The sequence below is a fragment of the Vicia villosa genome, linkage group LG6 (genome assembly GCF_029867415.1).
Source record: "Vicia villosa cultivar HV-30 ecotype Madison, WI linkage group LG6, Vvil1.0, whole genome shotgun sequence".
NCBI lineage: Eukaryota > Viridiplantae > Streptophyta > Magnoliopsida > Fabales > Fabaceae > Vicia > Vicia villosa.
In genome coordinates this window covers 111,442,664-111,463,078 of record NC_081185.1, presented here as the reverse complement: position 1 = coordinate 111,463,078, position 20,415 = coordinate 111,442,664, and the positions used below count along the sequence as shown (strand labels likewise).

General features: G+C 33.2%; 1 protein-coding gene across 2 annotated transcripts; it reads left to right on the top strand.

Moving 5' to 3' along the window:
• Positions 1 to 11,926: 11,926 nt before the first annotated feature.
• Positions 11,927 to 19,389, top strand: LOC131609608 (AT-hook motif nuclear-localized protein 9-like). 2 transcript variants are annotated; one of them, XM_058881353.1, is made up of 6 exons: positions 11,927 to 12,493; positions 13,484 to 13,985; positions 15,463 to 15,530; positions 16,002 to 16,133; positions 16,279 to 16,440; positions 18,894 to 19,389. In XM_058881353.1, exons 2-6 carry the CDS (start codon positions 13,565 to 13,567, stop codon positions 19,146 to 19,148), a joined length of 1,038 nt encoding a protein of 345 aa, XP_058737336.1. In that variant the 5' UTR covers positions 11,927 to 12,493; positions 13,484 to 13,564; the 3' UTR covers positions 19,149 to 19,389. The 2 variants fall into 2 exon arrangements, with proteins under 2 accessions (XP_058737336.1, XP_058737337.1); XM_058881354.1 differs by lacking the exon at positions 11,927 to 12,493 and adding an exon at positions 12,564 to 13,373.
• Positions 19,390 to 20,415: the final 1,026 nt, after the last annotated feature.

Here is a 20,415-nt window from a genome sequence, read left to right as displayed (position 1 = left end):
TCTCTAGGATCGTCTTTGTAATAATATTGATAATGATTGAAACATGTTTGTTGTTTTCTCTCGTTTATAAGTTTTTTTGTTGTTTTCTTTTGAAAACGGGTGTTGACACCTTTGAGGGTTATCACTCTAGGTCTATTGTCGGTGTTCTTGGTATTTGGTAGTTGTTATGAGGTTGTGCTTAAAACCTTGATTGGACGTCTTTAAGGAGCGCTTCCAACCAATAGTTTTCTCCTCTTCCTTGTCTCCGAAGTAAAAACTTGGTCTGAGGCTGACATGATGGGATCTTCTTTCTTATTGATTAACATCGAATCGTCAATCTTCCTTTTTACCATCCCATTTGACGGTGTCATCGGATAGGAAAAACATCCAATAAAAGATGCAATGAAGTTATATCCTCTTATGATAGATTCTATGAATTTTTGTTTCCCTCTTTGATCCTCCTCCTCGTTGTAGCTTCTATCTTTTCCTTCCTTGATCTTCATAACGACTTCAATCGTCTTTTTTGTGATTATTTATCTCGACAGGGGAGGCACTACTTTCATGGTGAGTCATCTTGTCTCTTGAATCCTCTAAGGGATCCCTTTCTCCTCTCTTGACCATCCTTCCATCCTTTCTCTAGGTAATATAGGCTTAATCTTTATTTCTTTATCAATTCTTTGTTATGTTTTTCATATGGACACACCCATCCATGTTATGCATGTGGCTTTTATGGAAGCGGCAAAACCTTGTCATATCTATCATGGCTAATTGTTTGACAGGATATATGTATCTAACTTTGGCTTCTTTGAAGTTGGTATTCATGCACTCTTGTATGATATTTTCTCTTGATGTGCTGAGAAAGGTGTAAAATGAAAATCTAGCATGTACTCCTTGGTGAGTATCATGATATTCATCATCTCGGCGAAAGTATGTGTCTCTATTTCTAGACCATTCATTTGTTTGGTTTCCCTATTCATTTTTTGTTTGTACATCTTATTCTATAAGTGTTTCTTCATAATTGACATATGGTTGAGCCCTAGTAATAAGGTGGTTTGTGCTTCTAGTGCCTTTTAGTCCTAACTTTTCACATACCATGCAGTATATCCATAATCCTTTATTTACCAATTGTTCAGTCCGTCATTTAATCTGCCTACCTCTATCGTTATCTTTATGATTAAGTCGATATACTCCTTGAGGGTTTCCTTCTGTTGATGATGGATCTTGCTAAGGATGGCTATTGTCTTTGGTTACCGCTTATGTGTCGTGAACTGAGATGTAACTTTATCACACAACTTCTTCATATAGTTAATGGAACTGTATGGTAGGGTTGTGAACCATGTCATGACAGATACTTTGAGAGTTAGTACAAACAATTTGCCGCGTTCCTTTGTGGTTGTAGTCGATTATAGTATGTAGCGTTCAATATGCTTGTCCAAATCCCCGATTTCATTGTAATTATCCAGCTTCTATAACTTTTCGAAAGGCTTGGGAATCATACTGTCGATAATCTGTTTTGAGAATGGGTTCCTCTAACAATGAGAGGGTGTATGATCCTCAATGCCTTGCCCATCTCTTTTGTGAGAATGGTATGATGGAGATTTCCTAGGGCAATGAACTTAGGTAGGTGTGTGACTACTTCAGGTGATTTGGAAGCCCTCCATTGTTATGAGGCAACGTTGCTGAGAATTGCATGAGGTGTGGCTCAATGGTAATCATGTTACACTAGCTCCCATTATGTGAGGCCTCGCGGCAGAACTATTTACGAATTTTCTTTTACTTACAAAAACTTCTCACCCATAAGGTTTTCATTCTACTGTTGTTCTAAATTTTAAATGTTATTATTGAATTTATTTGCTACTTGCATTCCAAGTGTGGTATAAAGTTGTTGGAGGCTCTAGAACGTTTATGATTCATGAGCTTGCAGTTGATGTTGCTTAGAAGTTTAGCCTTAAAACAGTTGTTAAAAATGTATGAAAGGCGAAAGAATCTTAAAGGAGCCTCGATTGATAGGTGGAAGAACTGAAGCCCAAGGAGATGAGATTGTCAAAGAAGTTACTAGGACTAGATTGTCTCCCTTGGCGGGAGGAGATGGAACTTATTAAACAGAGACGAGGAGTGGCACAAGGACTTTGGCTGCCAAACCGATGTTGTGACTTGGAAACCATTATTATAGGTTAAGAGATTTAATGGAGATTAGATAAATTGATATATCGGTTGCAGCGACGTAATGGAAAGTATCTTGTGAATTTGACATGGAAAATCGTGAGAATCATAAGACGATTCTCTCAGAATATGTCATTATTCTGTGTAGAACAAAAGATTGATGATGTGCGGATTCAAAATTCTTTGATGTGTCAGTAGTCAGTACTGATCTGTGGTACGGTGAAACGGGGATGTTCCTGAAAGATTAGCACTTCAACACCTAAATCAACGAGGTCATAGAGGTGAAACTTCACAAGAGTGAATGAGTAAAGTATTTATAGTGGTGTGTAGATGAGTTTAAATATGACAGACGATTCAAACCGCTATTGGTTAGCGCGGCGCATAATGTACAAGAATGTTGAATTGGATCGAACAACTAATGATGAGCAAGTAGCTCAAATTTGATTTATGGCCTTATAGTGAAGGTCCATTTGTCATGTCTTGCTCGAGTGCTTGGCCATATTAGAACACAGAGTATCTTTTTTTTTTTTTTTTTTTCATTTTTCTCTTATTTATCTAATTAAAAATATTAAATATTAATTAAAAAGATACTTTTTTATATCATTTTTATTTATCATTTCATGTACCAATAATTTTGTTAAATATTTCAAGTTTATTCTATTAATTTATTCACTATCAATGTGATTATCTAATATATGCAATAAGTTTTATGGTATTCTCTATTTCTTTTTTTACTAAACATAGGGTTTTTATTCATTCAAACATAGTTTTTCTTATGAAATATATAGTCTTATTATTTTGTGAATCGGTATCTATTATATTTAGCTATTTAAATTTTAATAGAAAATATACATTAAATAAAAATGTTTTTTTAGAATAAAAATACAACTGATATAATAAATTGTGGAAAAAAATATATTTATGTTTTTCTAAATTACCTTTTTTATATCAAGAACTAAGAGTGTGTTTGTTTGAAAGATTAAAATTATAATCTTGAGAATATCATTCTTATGGATATTATTGCCTGAAACTTTATTCATATCAATGTGTTTGACAAATAAATAAAGTTTTTAGGATTATTTTTAAATTTTATTTTAATTAAATTTTAAAAATTAAAAAATGAATATATTAAAATAATATGAGAGTGGAAAGTTATGGTTGATTATTTTATCTTCCCATGAAAATGTAAGATTTTCATCCTTTGAGATGAGAATGAAAATAAAGAAATTCATGAACAAAATATATTTTTGAGAATAAAATGTATATGAGAATAATTTATCAAAATTTAAAGCAAACAAGGGAATATGTGAATTCCAATGTCACATTTTCGAAAATAACATTTATATTCCTGAAACAAACACCCCATAAGAAAATATGTGTTAATAATATTAAGACTATAATTTAAAAAGTAGTTAATATTTTAGTAATGTTTTTTGGGTAATGCTAATTTGTGCCCAAAAGGCACATATTAAAAAACTCTTAAATAGTAAATTTGTATTGAAAAAAACAATAATATCATTAATTATAATCTAGTATTAAATTTCACAATTTCCAAGTAATTTTTGCTATATTTATCTCTTAACTTGTGCCCTTGGAGCACAAGTTAGCATTATCCATGTTTTTTTAGTTTTACACCACCGATATAGTTCGGTTCGGAGTTCAATTCTGACATTAAATATTTTAAATTTCCTTTCAATGTCGATCACATTATTTCAGTATCAAGAGTTTGATTTTATAATTTCAATTAACATAATTCAAATTTTATCTGAATTAGTTTTAAAATGATCATTATTAACGTAGTTAATGATGATATTTTTTTCAAGTATATAAATATTGTTTTTATTTAAATTAATAAAAATTATAGTCAATGTATAATTTTAAAAATTAGTAAAAATTTATCTAAATAAAAGGACTGTATTTATTGTAAATTATTAATTGTGTGCTGTATTTCTTATTAAATTTTATTTTATATTTATTTGAAGATGCATTTTTTATTCTTCTTCTTAAAATTCCACCGGCTATGTATTTTAGATTATTTTGATTTATTGGCTGTAATCGGGCTTACAAAGTCAAATCATGCACATTCATCCAATAATTGAGTTCATACTCTTCATATGTGTGCATTATTTAGAAAAGCATCTACTAGTAGTAGTACTGTATTTCAGTTGTCAAAAAGAATTGAAATAAATTCTAGCAAAAAGAATTAATGCTAATTTATTCTTTTTATCGTTAATAAAAAATAAGAAAACATGAATTGAAAATTTATATATATATATATATATAGGGAGCATATCAAGTGAGAGCATTTTTAAATGAGAGATGAGAGGAATAAATATCAACCTTTAGATTCATGAAGAGAGAGAATGTTAATACATTAATGTGGCTATTAGTTTCTCTCTCTTGATGAATCTAAAAGTTGATATTTATTCCTCTCATCCTCTCATTTAAAAATGCTCTCACTTGATATGCTCCCTATATATATATATATATATATATATATATATATATATATATATATATATATATATATATATATATATATATATATATATATATATATATATATATATATATATATATATATATGTATATGTATATTCCCTTTGAGATGTGTTAGTTAGCTTAGTTATATTTCATGGCATCCTTTTCAACCTAATGATACTTTTTTAGTATAGAAAGTTGTTGTTTGCAGCTAGCTGTCTTGCTTTTTAATTTGTATCTAACGACTCTTACAACGTTTCTCATTCATGCATCTCTTTTTGAGAAAAGGAATTTAAATTTTTTTAAAAATATTTTATTAATAAAATAACAACCATGTCACGCAAGAGTATTTGGATGAGATGGTGAAGTCTACTCCCTCTTAATCAGATATTCTATATTTGAATTTAGTCCTGAATACGCAGTAATATTAAATCTTTTAAGGATAATTTGTCGAAATTAATCTTTATAGCGCGCAAAGGATACTCGATTTATAAAATTGATACACGTGAGAAAAAAAACTATGATAATGTAAAGTGGGACTGTGGGAGTGTATGGATATTTAGGTGAAGCTTTCAGTCAAATGGTAGAAACTTTTTTTTTTTTTAAATTTAGAAATAGAAATTAGAATACACTAGTTTTGCCTCAGCATCGGTTCTTGTTAACATTCGCCTTGACAGAGGAAAGACTTTGTAGTGTTAGAAAGCAATATGTTCTCAAACCGGTGCACCTCCTTTGAGTTTGGGTTTGAATCTGTTGGAAATAAATCACAAACGCAATGGAAAAATTCAACATAAACTCTCCCGAATATCACATGCAACGACAATAAAAAAACACATCAAATAACACAACACAATTTTATCGTGGAAAAACCTCTGTTAACTAGGAGTAAAAAACTACGGAACTTGTAGGCCACTTAAAATCTCCACTATAATCAACAATGATTACAAACAAGGTTCTCTCTAACTCTAGTTAGAGGTTTTCATCAACATCATCAAGATTTGCAATTAATCTTGAAATACGGCAAGAATCAAGAGAGACACAACAATCCAAAAACACCAAGAAATTTTGACCTCAAATATGGACTCGACATACCAACTTAGAAAGCTTTGAATCCAATCACCACCGTTCAAAATATGCTCTTATAAGTCATGAATGTTGTATCAAAATTTCAGGACGATCCGACCGTTGGATTTTGCGCAAGCTCCAATTTCGTGGGACTGAACAATGCTGAAATTAGGGCTGCGAGATTTTGATGTGGCTATTGATTTTTCTCTCTTCTCACTTATTTTCTCTTGTGGTTTTTCATATTTAAACCTTATTCCTCTTTGTTGGATAATAACAAAGGCTTACACACACATGAGTCACTGACCCACATCCAATTGGGCCTCTCCAAATATGAGAGAAAGCCCAACAAACTCTCCCGACCGACTAGTTGGAGGGCAATACCAATCCAACTTCTATACGATAAAACTCAAACTTTCCCCCAGGCAACACCTTTGTCAACATATCCGAACCATTGTCATCGGTGTGAATCTTCTCAAGCTCCATCAACTTGGAATCTAATGTATCACGAATCCAATGATAACGAAGATCAATATGTTTCGACCTCGAGTGAAAGGAGAAATTCTTCGATAAGTGAATGATACTTTGATTATCACAAAACAAGACATACTTTTCTAGTTTCACACCAAGTTCTATTGCAAATTTCCTCAACCATAACAACTCTTTTGACGCTTCCACAACAACTATAAACTTGATTTAGTAGTAGAAGTGCAACACACTTTTGCAACTTTAATTGCCAAGCAACAACTTCCCCGGCAAAAGTCATCATATATCGTGAAGTAGATTTTCGATCAATCAAGCTTCCAGCCAAATCTGAACCTGTATGTCCAACCAACATTGGCTTCTTACATATCAAAGTTAGTCTTGAATTTGAAGTGACACACAAATATCTCATCACCCACTTCACGACCTCCCAATGATCTTTTCCCAGATTTGAGGGATAACGACTCACTATTCCCACAACATGAGTAATATCAGGTCTCGTACAAACCATGACATACATCAAACTACCTACGATCGATGAGTACGAAATATTCTTCATATTCAACTTTTCTTCATTCGTAGATGGATATAGTTTATGACTAAGCTTGAAATGAAAAGCAAGTGGAATGCTCACTACTTTAGCCTTATCCATATTAAAATGTTGAAGGACTTTCTCCACATACTTTTTCTTGTGACAAGTATAACTTCTTCTCATTTCGATCTCAAACAATTTCAATACCAAGAATTTTCCGAGTCTCTCCTAAATCATTCATGGCAAAAGATTCACTCAAAGTGTTCTTCAACTCTTTAATTCTTGAAATATCTTTTCCAAAAATTATCATATTATCCACATAAAGCAACAGAATAATGAAATCACCTTCGGAGAAATTATGGAAAAACACACAATGACCGGCCTTGGTCATCTTGTACCCATGTTCAATCATCACCGAGTTCAACTTTTGATACCATTGGTGAGGTACTTGTTTCAAACCACAAAGACTTTTTACCGATTTGCAAACATAATATTCTTTTCCCTTTTTTAGGAATCCATCCGGTTGCTCCATATAAATTTTTTCACGTAGATCACTATGAAAGAAAGCCGTCTTCACGTCCATTTGCTCTACTTCCAAATCAAGACTAGTGGCTAGCCCAAGAACCACTCGAATAGATTGCATCTTCACAACCGGAGCAAAAATCTCGCCAAAATCAACACCTTCTCGTTGTTTAAAACCCTTTACCACCAAACGAGCCTTGTATCTTCTTTGATAAATACACTCGTCCAGCTTTATCCAATAAACCCATCTCTTCTTCAATGCTCTCTTACCCTTTGGCAACTTCACTAACTCAAAGGTATTATTCTTACGAAGTGATTGCATTTCATCCTTCATGGCATCCATCCACTCCATTTTGTTCTCATCCTCCTAAATTTCTTTAAAGCTTTCGAGTTCTCCGCCATCGGTAAGTAAAACATACTCGTTCGAGGGGTATCGAAGGAAAGGCCTTTTATCACAAGTAGACCACATCAACTCACTAAAAGAAACCGGTTGCTCAACACTTTCAACCTCTTGATCAACCTCATTTTCATATTCTAATGGATCAAAATATGATTTTCAAATAGAACCTCAACGCAATATTGACTCGGCCTCTAATAAGCTGGAAACATAGTACATCACCTTTTGGTCTGTACTCTATGCAAAAGTAGCTCTATCTTGTCAACGGCCAGAATTATGAAGAAAGTCAACTAAAGGTTTTATCACAAGGTTCAAGGTTGTGTGACACAATTTCTTTAGTATACTCCAGCATGCCTATGGACTCCTTACTTGAGAAAGACACAATGGATAAAGAGATTATTCAGAAGATGAAGATCCTTATCGTACCTACTCCAACGTCTCTCTCTTGGAAACTGTTTCTTTAACAAAGACACTTATGCAAGCAAGCTTCCAACGTCTCTTTTGTTCCCTCTATATGAGGAGCTGAAGATTCAAAAGAAGTAACAAGAATACATACAACAATATAGAACAAGAACTGTTTTGCTCTCTATACTTTTATACATAGTTGTTGTATTGCACATAAATTTGAGATTTTCTTACACTTGTATATCTTAGAAATCTCAAGTAACAAGGTCTTTACTTGTGTTGTATTCTTTGTACCTTTGATTGTATATCAAGTAAATTTTGTTGTAATCCTAAATAGTTTATTTATAATTTGTAAAAGTCTCAAATAATGTGTTAGAGCAAGGAAGTCTCAGACTAAGTGTTTAGGCAAGAAAGTCTCTTTTATATTAGATTGAGCAAGGAAGTCCTAAGCTCTGAGTTTAGGCAAGGAAGTATCTTTCTAGTTAAATTGAACAAATAAGTCCTTAACTGTGAGTTTAGTCAAGGAAGTCTCTTTTAGTTTGATTGAGCAAAGAAGTCTTGAACGAGTGTGTTTAGGCAAGGAAGTGTCTTTCAGGTGTGATTGAGCAGGAAGTCTTGGACTAGTGTGTCTAAGCAAGTTGCAATCAGGTTTTGATTATAATGAAAAGCTCTTGTGTGACAAGGGGACTGGACTACTCTTGTTATAAAAGAACTATGATAATTTATGTGCCATTTACTTATTGCTTATGCACTTTAAATTATTCCGCTGCTACTCACTTTAGCTTAGAATCTAAACTTGGTCAGATTCAAAAGTTGCTGTTTTGAAAAAACAAAAGTTATCAAATACACAATTCAACCCATCATTCTTGTGTATTTTTCTCACTTTCACTACTAAATGAGATAAACCAAAAATAAAATACATATGAGCTCCGTTAAAAGCTAGTACACACTTGTACCACCAATTTTATACAACTTTTTTCTTAGTTATATATAACACTAAAATGTACCATGAAAGACCATTACATTATACATATTTCGTAGATGAATATTTTCACAGTGATCCTTTACTATTTTACACTATCATAAAATATTACAGCCAAAGAACCAACATAAGCTTAAAATTAGAAATGAAATCCTTATTTAGTTCCAGATAAATCAAACACTAAAAACATCAACTTTAAACAAAATTGTAGAGAGGAAGATAAATTTATAGTCTTTTCATTAAACTAAACCTTGAAGGGAAGATAAATTTGTTAAAATGACCTTGTATATGTCAACATTAAGAAATATATATTGAATTACCTTGTTTTCTCAGCATGTAACCCTACATATCATAGCAATTAGCATCTGATAAGTGACAAAATATCGTTATTTTGAGCATTAGTTTGTGGCATTTATTGACTTTGTTCTTTTGGTTTTTATAGTAAAACCCTCAACTTTTATGTAAATATGTTTATATTTCATTTTCGTGTAAATATTGTGTATAGTTGCATTATCATGTAAATATCATTGAGTTTGATTGATTTTTATTTCATTTTTTGTAGGTATTCAAACAGTGATATTTATTCATTTTAATATAGGGCATTGAATAAGCTTTCTAACACTTACGACCGTGTGTAATTCATAGTTACTGTTCAAAAGTTATGGCAAAAACAAGTGTTGAATTTTTCTCGAGACAACATGTTTCACGCTAAGTGGGATCAGAATGGACTAAGCGGGCACTACAGATTTGAAACTTGTATAAATAGGTTAAAATCAGATTTTTATGTTATGGTTTGAGTATTTTTGAGCCCCAACTCCATCACCTTCATTCTTTGGTAGAGAGGCTTGGAAAACAACATTGGAGTTTGCATTTTGATGATCCGGAGCAGACTTCTCATCAATCGGAACTGACAATCCGTGAGATGTTTGCTTCATTTCTCTTTTTCTATATGTATTTTTCTATTTGTTGGGTTGTGTTTGTAAGCTTACTCTGAACCTATGTATATTTGTTGATCATGGTGTTGTATAATATATGTTTTACAAATCATTATTGTTGTCTTCCTTGATCTTTTTACATTTATGTTTGGATTTGTGTTGTTATAGATATATACCTCACAAATCTTGATTGAGGATGAATATTTATTAGTTTTTAGATTCTAGAGATAGATTTAAAGCTAATATTCACCGTGGGTATCAAAGCTTAATGTCTCTGTGTTGTTTGAGTTGTGCGAGACATCGCCGACGAGATTAATACAATTGTTTTCACAACTTTGCGTTAGACATAACCTTTGTTGTGAATGCATCTCGTAGGTGTTTTAGAAATGGACACTGATGTGAGAGATACACGATGATAATGACAAATATTGTATGTTGAGTGCAACTGATCGATAAGTTTAAGTTTGTGACAAGTAGATTAAATTCATGCTAGACAGTTATCTTATCTCTAAAGAATTCATTTATTTTTTCGTTCGTAGTTTTACGTTTCATACCTTATAAATACATTTTAACCCAAGCTCAGAAACGTGTAAACTGTTGAACAATATTCTTTCCCTTGCACTAATTCCTATGGAGACAATAAAACAAAAATACTTACTTTTGCTTGCTGCTTTACCGCATCAACAATGGAAAAACTCATACTCAATACTGATAATATGCAGACAACAAAACTAAACCATATTAACATATATCACACCAACATTTTCATCAATAGAATAATCCAATAACCAATCCATAAAATAAGTAATTTTGTAATCATAATCCAAAAGTAATATCAATTTTACAAATCCTAATTCAAGCAAATCAAAACCCCTTCCACTGAGAAAATCAAACCCTAACCTAACAACAACATAGTGAATTACCTAACCATATCAAAACAAACAATAAATCACAAATTCCAATGTATTCATTCAAACACAACAAAAAACAGTCTCAATAAATAACAAACAAAAAAATTGATTTAAAAAAATTCAAAAAAATAAAACAAAAATCAGATGGGTGACTGAAAACGGTCACGTTGGTGGTTGTAATGGAAACAGATGCAGAACTTTTCAGTGATGACATCTGAGTTGCGAAGGGAAGTCTTGCCGTAGCAGATTCAAAGGTGGTTTGCAACGACTGCGCTTTTGAGTTGACGATTGAATCGATGCGGTTTTGTGTTTTCACGTCGTGGTTTGCGGTGGATCTCGTGGGATGAAGCTTTCGTGGTAGCGAACCAGAAATAGAAAAATGAAAACGACAGTGGAGAAACAAATAATTGTGCATTTTTTATATCTGATATTGATGATGTTTTGAAGAAGAAATAGAGAGACAATTTCTCAGACTCTATGCGATTTTTGGTTGCTCTATTGAGCAAAATGTTAATTCAAATTTTTATTGAAGGTTGAAAAATGACTATTTATTTTTGCATTGAGAAGTTAAAAATGTAAAGTGTCTTTTCAAATTCGTAAAATGCATTTTGAAATTGACACATCAGGAAATTTAATTGCCAAGTTTCTACCAATCAAACAAAGTGTAATTAGTCCAAATTACCCTTAAAATTAAGTTAATTTAAACATGAGAAAATGGGTGATGCACTGACAGTGTAAAAAAGTTTTACACTGTCAACCAATCACGACCATGAATCAGGACAAGTCAGACTGTAATTTTAAAAAAACTTATATGACATGGCAAAACGATTTGTTTCTATTGAATGACAGTGTAAAACTTTTTTACACTGTCAGTGTACTACCTTTAACCTCTTTAAACATGACTAAAAAACAGTTTATTGATGAAATCCAAAATATACTAGATTTGAAAAGTTCTAGTAATATATATGTGAGAAATAAGAAAGAGAAAATCTCCATAAAATATTAGTTTGCATAGAATATAAGCATAGATTCTCCAAGATTTGAGAGATATTTTGGATGATCTAGGCCCAATGCATTGTGCAACACCCTATCCTCATTTAGCGGGAGAGTTGCACTGGCCGCAACAGAATATTGATCGGATCCTACGAGGCACAAAATCCCCTTTTCCTTCACAAACCCCACAATTTTACTTTTTTATTTACCCTACTTATTTTATTGAGTACCAAAAAAGCGCTTTTTCTGTTCGCTTCCCAAAACCCCAATTCCCAAATCCCAGGAAATCACCGATTTTTCAATTCTCAACCCAAACAAGAGAGAGAAAAAAAAACTTTTTTTTAGAGAGAGAAAGTAAGCATAGCCCTAGAAATTTATGCAACCAGATAAGGACTTGGGTGTGTAACTCATACACTACACTGGATATTTAGTGATAGAGAGAGAAAAAAAAACATTCTTTTTTCCAATTTAATAATAATAACCCGTTTTCTCTTTTCCATTGTTGCTGAGAAATTTGCATTCTTCACTTCTCCAAGTGCAGAAAAACCATAACTTTTTTGATATTTTTTTGCAATCAATAGCTTCAATTTCTTCACAGGTGGAATTGGTGATGTGCATGAGTATACCCTTTTGATCTTGCCTACAAATGTATGTATACTTTCTATCTGCATGTTGCATTTTATTTTTTATGTATTTGGGTTGTTGAGTTTTGTTCTAATACAAAACCCTATTTACCAAAAATTGTTACTTTTTATGTTGGAAATATCATGGCTGACGTTTATGTTTATACTCGTTTATGTATGTTATTTTGAGGTTCCTTTGTTGTGCTGTGGCATTTTGTGGTCCTCTTTATTTGGAAACTGGGTTTGTGAGCTTTTTATGCCATTGGTTTGAAGCAATACTTTTATGTCTTAGTGTTGGCATGGAAGGTTGAGTTTTATCTGTAATGGGTATGTGGGTTATCTTTGAAATTGCTTTGTGTTTAAGGTTTATAATTGGTGCTGGTAGAGTGGACCTTTCCATGTTCAACATGAAGACTTTTATTCATGTGTAGCTCCATGTAGGATTGAAACGGCGTTCGACACTGACCCAATTGTTCATGTTCAGTCACTTCCATTTTTTCTTCAAATTATTAGCGGTGTCGTCTACGTGTCAGTTTATGTTTTGTGCTTCTTAAGTTTGGTAAGATGTGATATAGCTTCTATTTTTGTCTTCTGTTAAGCATGTACATGTTATTATTGGATAATGTGGTTCCCTTATTTGTGTGGATGCCCTTGGCTTTCCATCTTTTTTTCTATTATATCTTCTGCTTTATGGACTTATTGGATAGTGTGGTTGTCTTATCTTCTACATTTGTGGGGTACCTTTGAGGCTTGTGTCTTTTCACTTTCTTTCATATGTTTGTTAATATGTTGCTATCAAGGAGAAGCTTTATCTGCTTGAAGCTACCTTATTTTGATTTGAAGAGTTTCTTAGTCTTTCTTCTCAAAATACTGTTACCGATAATATAGTTTAAGGCTTAAGCACTGTATGGAACTTTTTGTTGGTAATATTTTTTTGAATTTCATATATTTTATGGTATTCTAATATGTGGATTTTTTTTTCACTTTAAATTTTGTCACGATGCTCTATGGACAGAGCTTAGTGATAGGTTTTTAGTATATTTGAATATCGGAGGCCCAAGTTTCTTGTGAAAGAAGGCATTTTGAAAGTAAATGCATGGATCACGCGGACCATATGGCGTCTTACTATATGCAGCAGAGAGGACTTGCTGGTTCTGGAGCACAACCCGAGTTACATGTTTCATCGAGTTTTAATCATCTGTCTAATCCCAATCTACAATTTCAATCCAGCATTGGTGGTGGTGGTAGTAACATTGGATCCACATTACCTTTAGAATCTTCGGCAATTTCATCTCAAGGCGTCAATGTGAGTGGTCCTACCGGGGTACAGTCCGGGGAAACTGTAAAAAGGAAGAGAGGAAGGCCGAGAAAATATGGTGCTGATAGAGTTGTGTCATTGGCTCTTAGTCCAAGTCCAACACCGTCTAGTAATACTGGAACCGTGACGCAAGATGGCCCGAAACGAGGGAGAGGGCGTCCACTTGGGAGTGGGAAGAAACAGCAATTGGCTTCTTCTGGTAAATTCTCTATTGCAATTTATAGTTTGCTGTGTTAATAAATAATGATAAATATTCGATGCATGAATGATATGTTTGGGGTTTGGAGCAATTTTTCAAACCGGTCATGAAATTAAGTCAGATAAATATTCAAATGAACATAAAATGATCATAATCTAAATCTTGTAAGGAAAAAAATTCAATATTAAGAAGCAAAACAATAATTCATATTCATTGTTGAATGTTCTTTTGTTATACTTTTAACATGAGATTGATTTTTTTATTGAGTTAAAAATTGTTTTATTCTGAATATATTTATAAATTACAAAAAGTTAATAAAAATAATACAAGTAGTTCATACCGGTTCTTCATCTGTGATTCTGGACTGGTCTTATTGATTCTTATCTTGTCAATAGCGGATTGGGCCGCATGATAGAGTCGGGTCGGGGCCGAGTGGAGTGGAGTGGAACATTGTATAACCTCCCCCACGCGTGGTGAGGTTGTATTGAATAGAGTTGCGGCCGTGTTTGCGCATGAGAGACACGTGTTTTGCCAAGGAGGCGCCACTATAGGAGCACACTTGTTTTTAGGGTTTGAAAGATCCTAAAATGCCCTTAAAACGGAGCCGTTACAGGGGTATTTTTGGGGTTTTTGTTCAGATAAAACCCTAATATCCTCTTCTCTTCTGTGACCACAGAACAGATCCGCCGCTCTAGTGTTACACTCCCTCTGCTGCGAATCAGCCGTTGTCCCAGCCCCCGCTTTCTCACCAGTTTTGTGAATCGAAGATGCCTGGTATAGTTTCTTGCGGAACATCACGCCAAATTGGTAATTGTTTTTTTAAAGTATGCTTTGAAGTTTTTGTAAATCTATATTCCAATATTATTCGCTCAAAGTTTTATTTTAGTTGTTTATTTATGTGGACAGCTTGATTTGCTAATATCACAAAGACATGAAAAAGAAATGTCATTTAAGTTCTTGTATATCGTCGCCGATTTTCTTTAATTTAAAGTTTTGTTGACCTCCAAAGACCGAGATGCATTTTTAATTATGAATGAAAGAATATCTGATTACAATTTAATTCGCCGATTATGATTTTAATGTTCATCTATATATGCCACGATGCCGTTCCTGATTCATTGGTTACTGCACTAGATTATAGAAATCAAGCTATTGACAGATATTTTATCAATCTTGACAAATTAAATGTTTCTAACCAAGCATGCCTATACATGCGCGCACGGCGCACGCATGTGTGTGGTATAAAAAATGTTAACAAGGTGGGTATTACGTTTTTATTATGATATCATTAAAACATTCTTCACGGCAATTTGCAATAATCAAAGTTGCATGGCTCAAACACGCGCATAAAATTATAAAAAACAAGAATTCCATCATAACAGCATATGATAATACTTATATTTATCACAACAATTCATAAGTTCAATGAGTTCTCTATCTGCATTTTCTGATGTTTTTAGTGGTTACTTATTGTCAGGTGAGTCGATGCACGGTTCAAATTGGACGACATTCACTCCTTTGACGATCAACATTGCAAGTGGAGAAGTATGTTTTTCTGTTTTGACAGTATATGTTTTAAATTTGTAGGGAAAATATATGGAAAAGATAGGGAGAAGAAATCTGAATCTGAATGACATTATGTTCTTTTTTTAAGACTTGGAATTCCGAATGACATTTTGATGATGTGTTGATATGCAATTTTTTACAATCACTAACCTAATAAACCTATTTGCATCTATCATTTGTAGTGAAGTACTTGTTATTAGTTAGTACAGATTACCTATTTAAATGAATATTATCTTCTGACTCCGAGTCAGAAGGTAATATTACCTTTTGATTCCGAGTCAGAAGATAATATTACCTTGTGTTTCGCATATGCTATTTTACTCTTAAAAGGAAAAGTTGACCTGATTTCCATTTATTCTTTTATGCTACTTGTTTCAAGTTTGTGCCTAATGTAGTGGTATTATGTAAATATTGAAGAATTAATCTTTTTAACTTTTTTTCCTCTTACAGGATATTGCACCAAAAATCATGGAATTTTCTCAGGAGCGGGCTACTGCTGTATGTGTTATTTCATGTCATGGCAGGGTCTCGAGCGTGACCCTTCGTCAGCCTTCAACTCAAGGTGGCACTATCACACATGAGGTATGAACACTCTCTTACTGTTATTGTGTTAGTTTAGATACACTTACAGGTCCACATAGAATTACTGTTTCTGTCATTATAAGGATGTTTATATATTTATTTATCTTTAGGTGTTAAATTGTCTGCTTGATTTTGACTTTGTTAGGGAAATTTCGACATTTTGTGCATGTCTGGCTCTTACTTGCCTACTGAGACTGGCAGCTTAATGGACCGAACTGGTGGAATAAGTGTTATGCTTAGTAATTCTGATGGCAGTCTCTTTGGTGGAAGAGTTGCTGGAGTGATTGCTGCTGCTGGGCCTGTCCAGGTAACAACATTTTCAGTGTTATCATAAATCATGATATTATTCATAAGGTTTAAATACGTTTCTAGTCCTTGCAAATATACAATTTTTTTGTTTTGTTTTTCCGGTCTGTTTGGATTGATTTATTTTAGCATATTTACTAACATAAGCACTTGTGAGACTTTTTTGGGAGAACTTATGAAAACACAGTTTATGATATGTTTATAAGCTGTTTTCAACTTATTGTCATAAGCTCTTCAAGATAGGTTATGAAAACAGCTTATAACTTATGTGAAAATAGTTTAATTTTATCTTTTGATATAGAGATAGTTTATAAATAGGCGCTTATCATGGCAAGCGTTTATGCTATAAATTACATATAATGCTGTTTATTCAAACTGGACCTTAGTTCTTGTAAAACAATACTTTATGTTTTTAACTCTTTGTGTTGTAAGTAATGTGTTTTTATTATTAGTAGTAACTTGTATTTGGCCCATTAATCTATTAGTTATGCCATGGGGTTAGAGTTGCCTATATAAATAGGTTAGTGCTTGTACTTTATTTATAACTTAAAATATATTAGTATATTACTCAGTTTTCACATGTCATCAGACACCTCAATTTTGAGGGGCCTTGCTTTCGCATAAGTCTCAGCTGTCGTCTGTGTTTTTTATTTTATTTTTCGCCTTCATTGCAATTAAGTTTTTTTTCCAGCTTCAATGCGATTTCATTTGTTTGTCTTCCTTCATTCGACTTCTTTTAGATCCAAAAAATACTGTTCACTATGAATACTCTTGTTGAGAGTCCCACATGTGGTATGAACATATGCTTATAAGCGGGGATAATCCTCACATTACAAGCCGGTTTTGTAAGGCTGTGTTAGGCCCAACCACATTTCTAAAATATTGAAAATTCTGCCTTCTTTGCAGTCTGCCTCTAGTTGCTTAATTACGGAATTCGGGTTGCCTTAATTGCAGCCTCCAACAACTACATTGGCATGGGTTTGAAGGGGGTGGATTTAGTCCCAAATTGCTTAGAGATATGTCCCGTCTTGTGTTTATAAGTGGGGGCAATCTATACCTTACAAGCCGATTTTGTAAGGTTTAGTTTGACCTAACCTCAAATTCTAAGTTGATATTCGAGCCCATACTAGATCTTTTGTTGGGTTTTCTGCATCCTCCTCTCTTCGGGATCATTGAGGCCCGAGCGTGAGTGGGTGTATTGGAAATTCTGACTACATTGCAGTCTGGCTCTAGTAGCCTAATTGCAGCATTTGGGTTGCCTTAATTGTAACTTCCAACACCTACATTATGTTGGGCTTGAAGGGGATGAATTTAGTCCCACATTACTTCGAGATATGACATAAGTTGTGTTTACAAGTACGGACAATTCTCACCTTACAAGCTGATTTTGTAGAGTTGACTTATGTTCAACCCAAATTCTAAGAACTCTTCATCAAAAAAATTATGTTCATTACAAATATTGTTCATCATAAAATACAATTCAACATGAGCAATTTTCATTCCCCACACAGTTCATTGTGTTGACTGTTAAATGTGTCGGTATTGTTCATCTAATTATTGTTGTTTCTGAGTTTTTCTCCAACTCTCCCACTTTTGTTTCTGCATTACAATCTTGAACTTATATCTGTTCATCCTCTATTCATCTTGGGTGTTCACTTTGCTATTCGAGCACCTTGGAGGCTCTTTACTACTATTTGGTGTTTTTTTTCTACTGTGCAAGACAGCTGCAATAAGTTAACGACGCTATTGCACAATGAAATTTGACGACACTATTGCATAACGAAATTTGAACTATCTGCTATTGTTTGCAATTCGCAATTGATCACATTGACAAAGAAAAGTTCTTCTGCACCATTGTCGCTTTGGTCATCCTTCATTTAGAGTCATAAAATAAAAGTTTTATTTATTTATTTATTTTAAACTTAGATGCTGAGAGTCTTTGTTTTGAAGTGTATGAACTTGCTAAACACAAGTGTTACATATAGAACGGCTTTGTCATTTTGAGTGCATTTATAATTTGATTTCGATGGGAACTTATATTGATGTTGTTGCTGCAATTTATGTATGTTGTTGCAACTTCTGTTTTTAAGACATAATGTATGTTGTTGGAACTTATTTCAAGTATTTATGTAATGTATTCATGTTAAGTATTTACCTTGGTTTTTAAAGCTCACAATAGCGGTCATTCCGCTATCTGCTATGCTGCTATAGCATTTTGGGGATCCGGCGCTACACGCCGCAATCTGAGATTAACAACTAGGGTTGAAGATAATCTTGGAAAGGTTAAAGTGGGATGAACCAATGGAATTTTGTTGTGATTATTATCTATCAACACGTATTTTTTTAAAGAAAATGATATTGATAATTATGATTGATTGATAGTGTAATAAAATTTCCTGGTAAATTCATATATAATTTTCAGATATTTTCTAAACACAAAATTCATGATTGTAGGTGATGGTTGGGACCTTTCTCATTGGAAGATTGAAGGTAAGGAACAACAAGAGAAAGGAACGCTCAAATGATGCAGAACTGGCTGCTGAATCCTCTCAGCAAGGAGCTCGCAATCCTGGTGCACCGAACAACATTTCATCTAGTCAGAATCTGACTCCAACCTCATCCTTAAGCCCTTGGTCGTCAGCAGCAGCAGCATCGCGTCCAATGGAGATGCGTGATTCCAATGCTGACATTGATTTAATGCGCGGTTGACGCGCATTGTGTATATCTGTTTCAGGCTCATGACAGTAAGTACCAACATCAGGATAGAGCAACCTGACTGATAAATCTCACTTAGCTACTCTTCATCCATGATTTCACTTGGTGTTGTCATGATTTTAAGCTGTGAGGAATTTTAAAATGTGATGGTTTCATGTTCCTGATTGGTGATAATAATAAATGGCCTGTTTGAATAAAATAACTTTGAGAATGCAAGTGTGTCAATTTTATTTGAGTTTCGTCTTCCATTAAAATAGTTTTAGGCTATGTTTGTTTCCGCGGTGGATAACTCATAAACACGCACGTCTGAGCCAGAAGGGCACCTAGACCTACGTTTGATTGCTGAAATGCCAAACCAAACAAACACTTATCCAGCTAGAGAGATTAATTTTGATAGTTGCGAGCAAAAGGTATATATAATCTTTAAACCAAAAAAGTTTAAAATTGTCAGCTTGACTTTCACCTTTCATTATATATTTCTATATGGCACCTAATGTGTTTTTCAGAGACCTTTTAAAATTTTAGTGAAATTCTCAATCCTTCCATATGTATATTTTTCAGAGACCTTATAAATTTTTTATCGTGATCCTAATTTGAAGGATCTTTTTGAAGAATTCTCAACTTGTTAAGGAATTATTCTTGTAGAGCATATGTTTATTTATACATATGAAATTTTTAAATTTTATTCAACATTCTTTCTCATATTTTTCCTAAATTTTCACAAATATTTCCTTTTTATTGAATTATTGAGTTTGGTCATACAATCAATCTATTTTTTTTTACAAAATTAGCCTCATAAACTTTTTAAATTACAGATAATGTATTTTTTTATATCTCTTTGCTGACATCATTTTGAAGGATCATTTTAGAGTCTTTCAAACTTGTCCGAAAGGATCCTTTTGAACAAGTATTTGTTTGATTCTGCTTTTTATTTTATTTTATGTGCAACGAATATAAATATTGTGAACCTTGTCTTTAATGAAACAAATAGTGTTGGTCTAGAAATTTATGTATTAGAGGTTGGTGATCTGAGTATTTCTAAACTCGATATTGCTAAGTTCATATTGGAAAGTATTTTATCACTAAATTGACATTACGTTACGCGATCATATACTTAAAAAGTTCATGCAAAAATTGTTGAAATAATCAAGTATTTGGGTTCGAGTGGCAAACGAGTCTCTGCAAAGGATAATATTCGGGGAATACCGAATTCGATTTCTGGCAGAAACAACGCTTGACCAGTGCACGTGCCTCCGTAGTA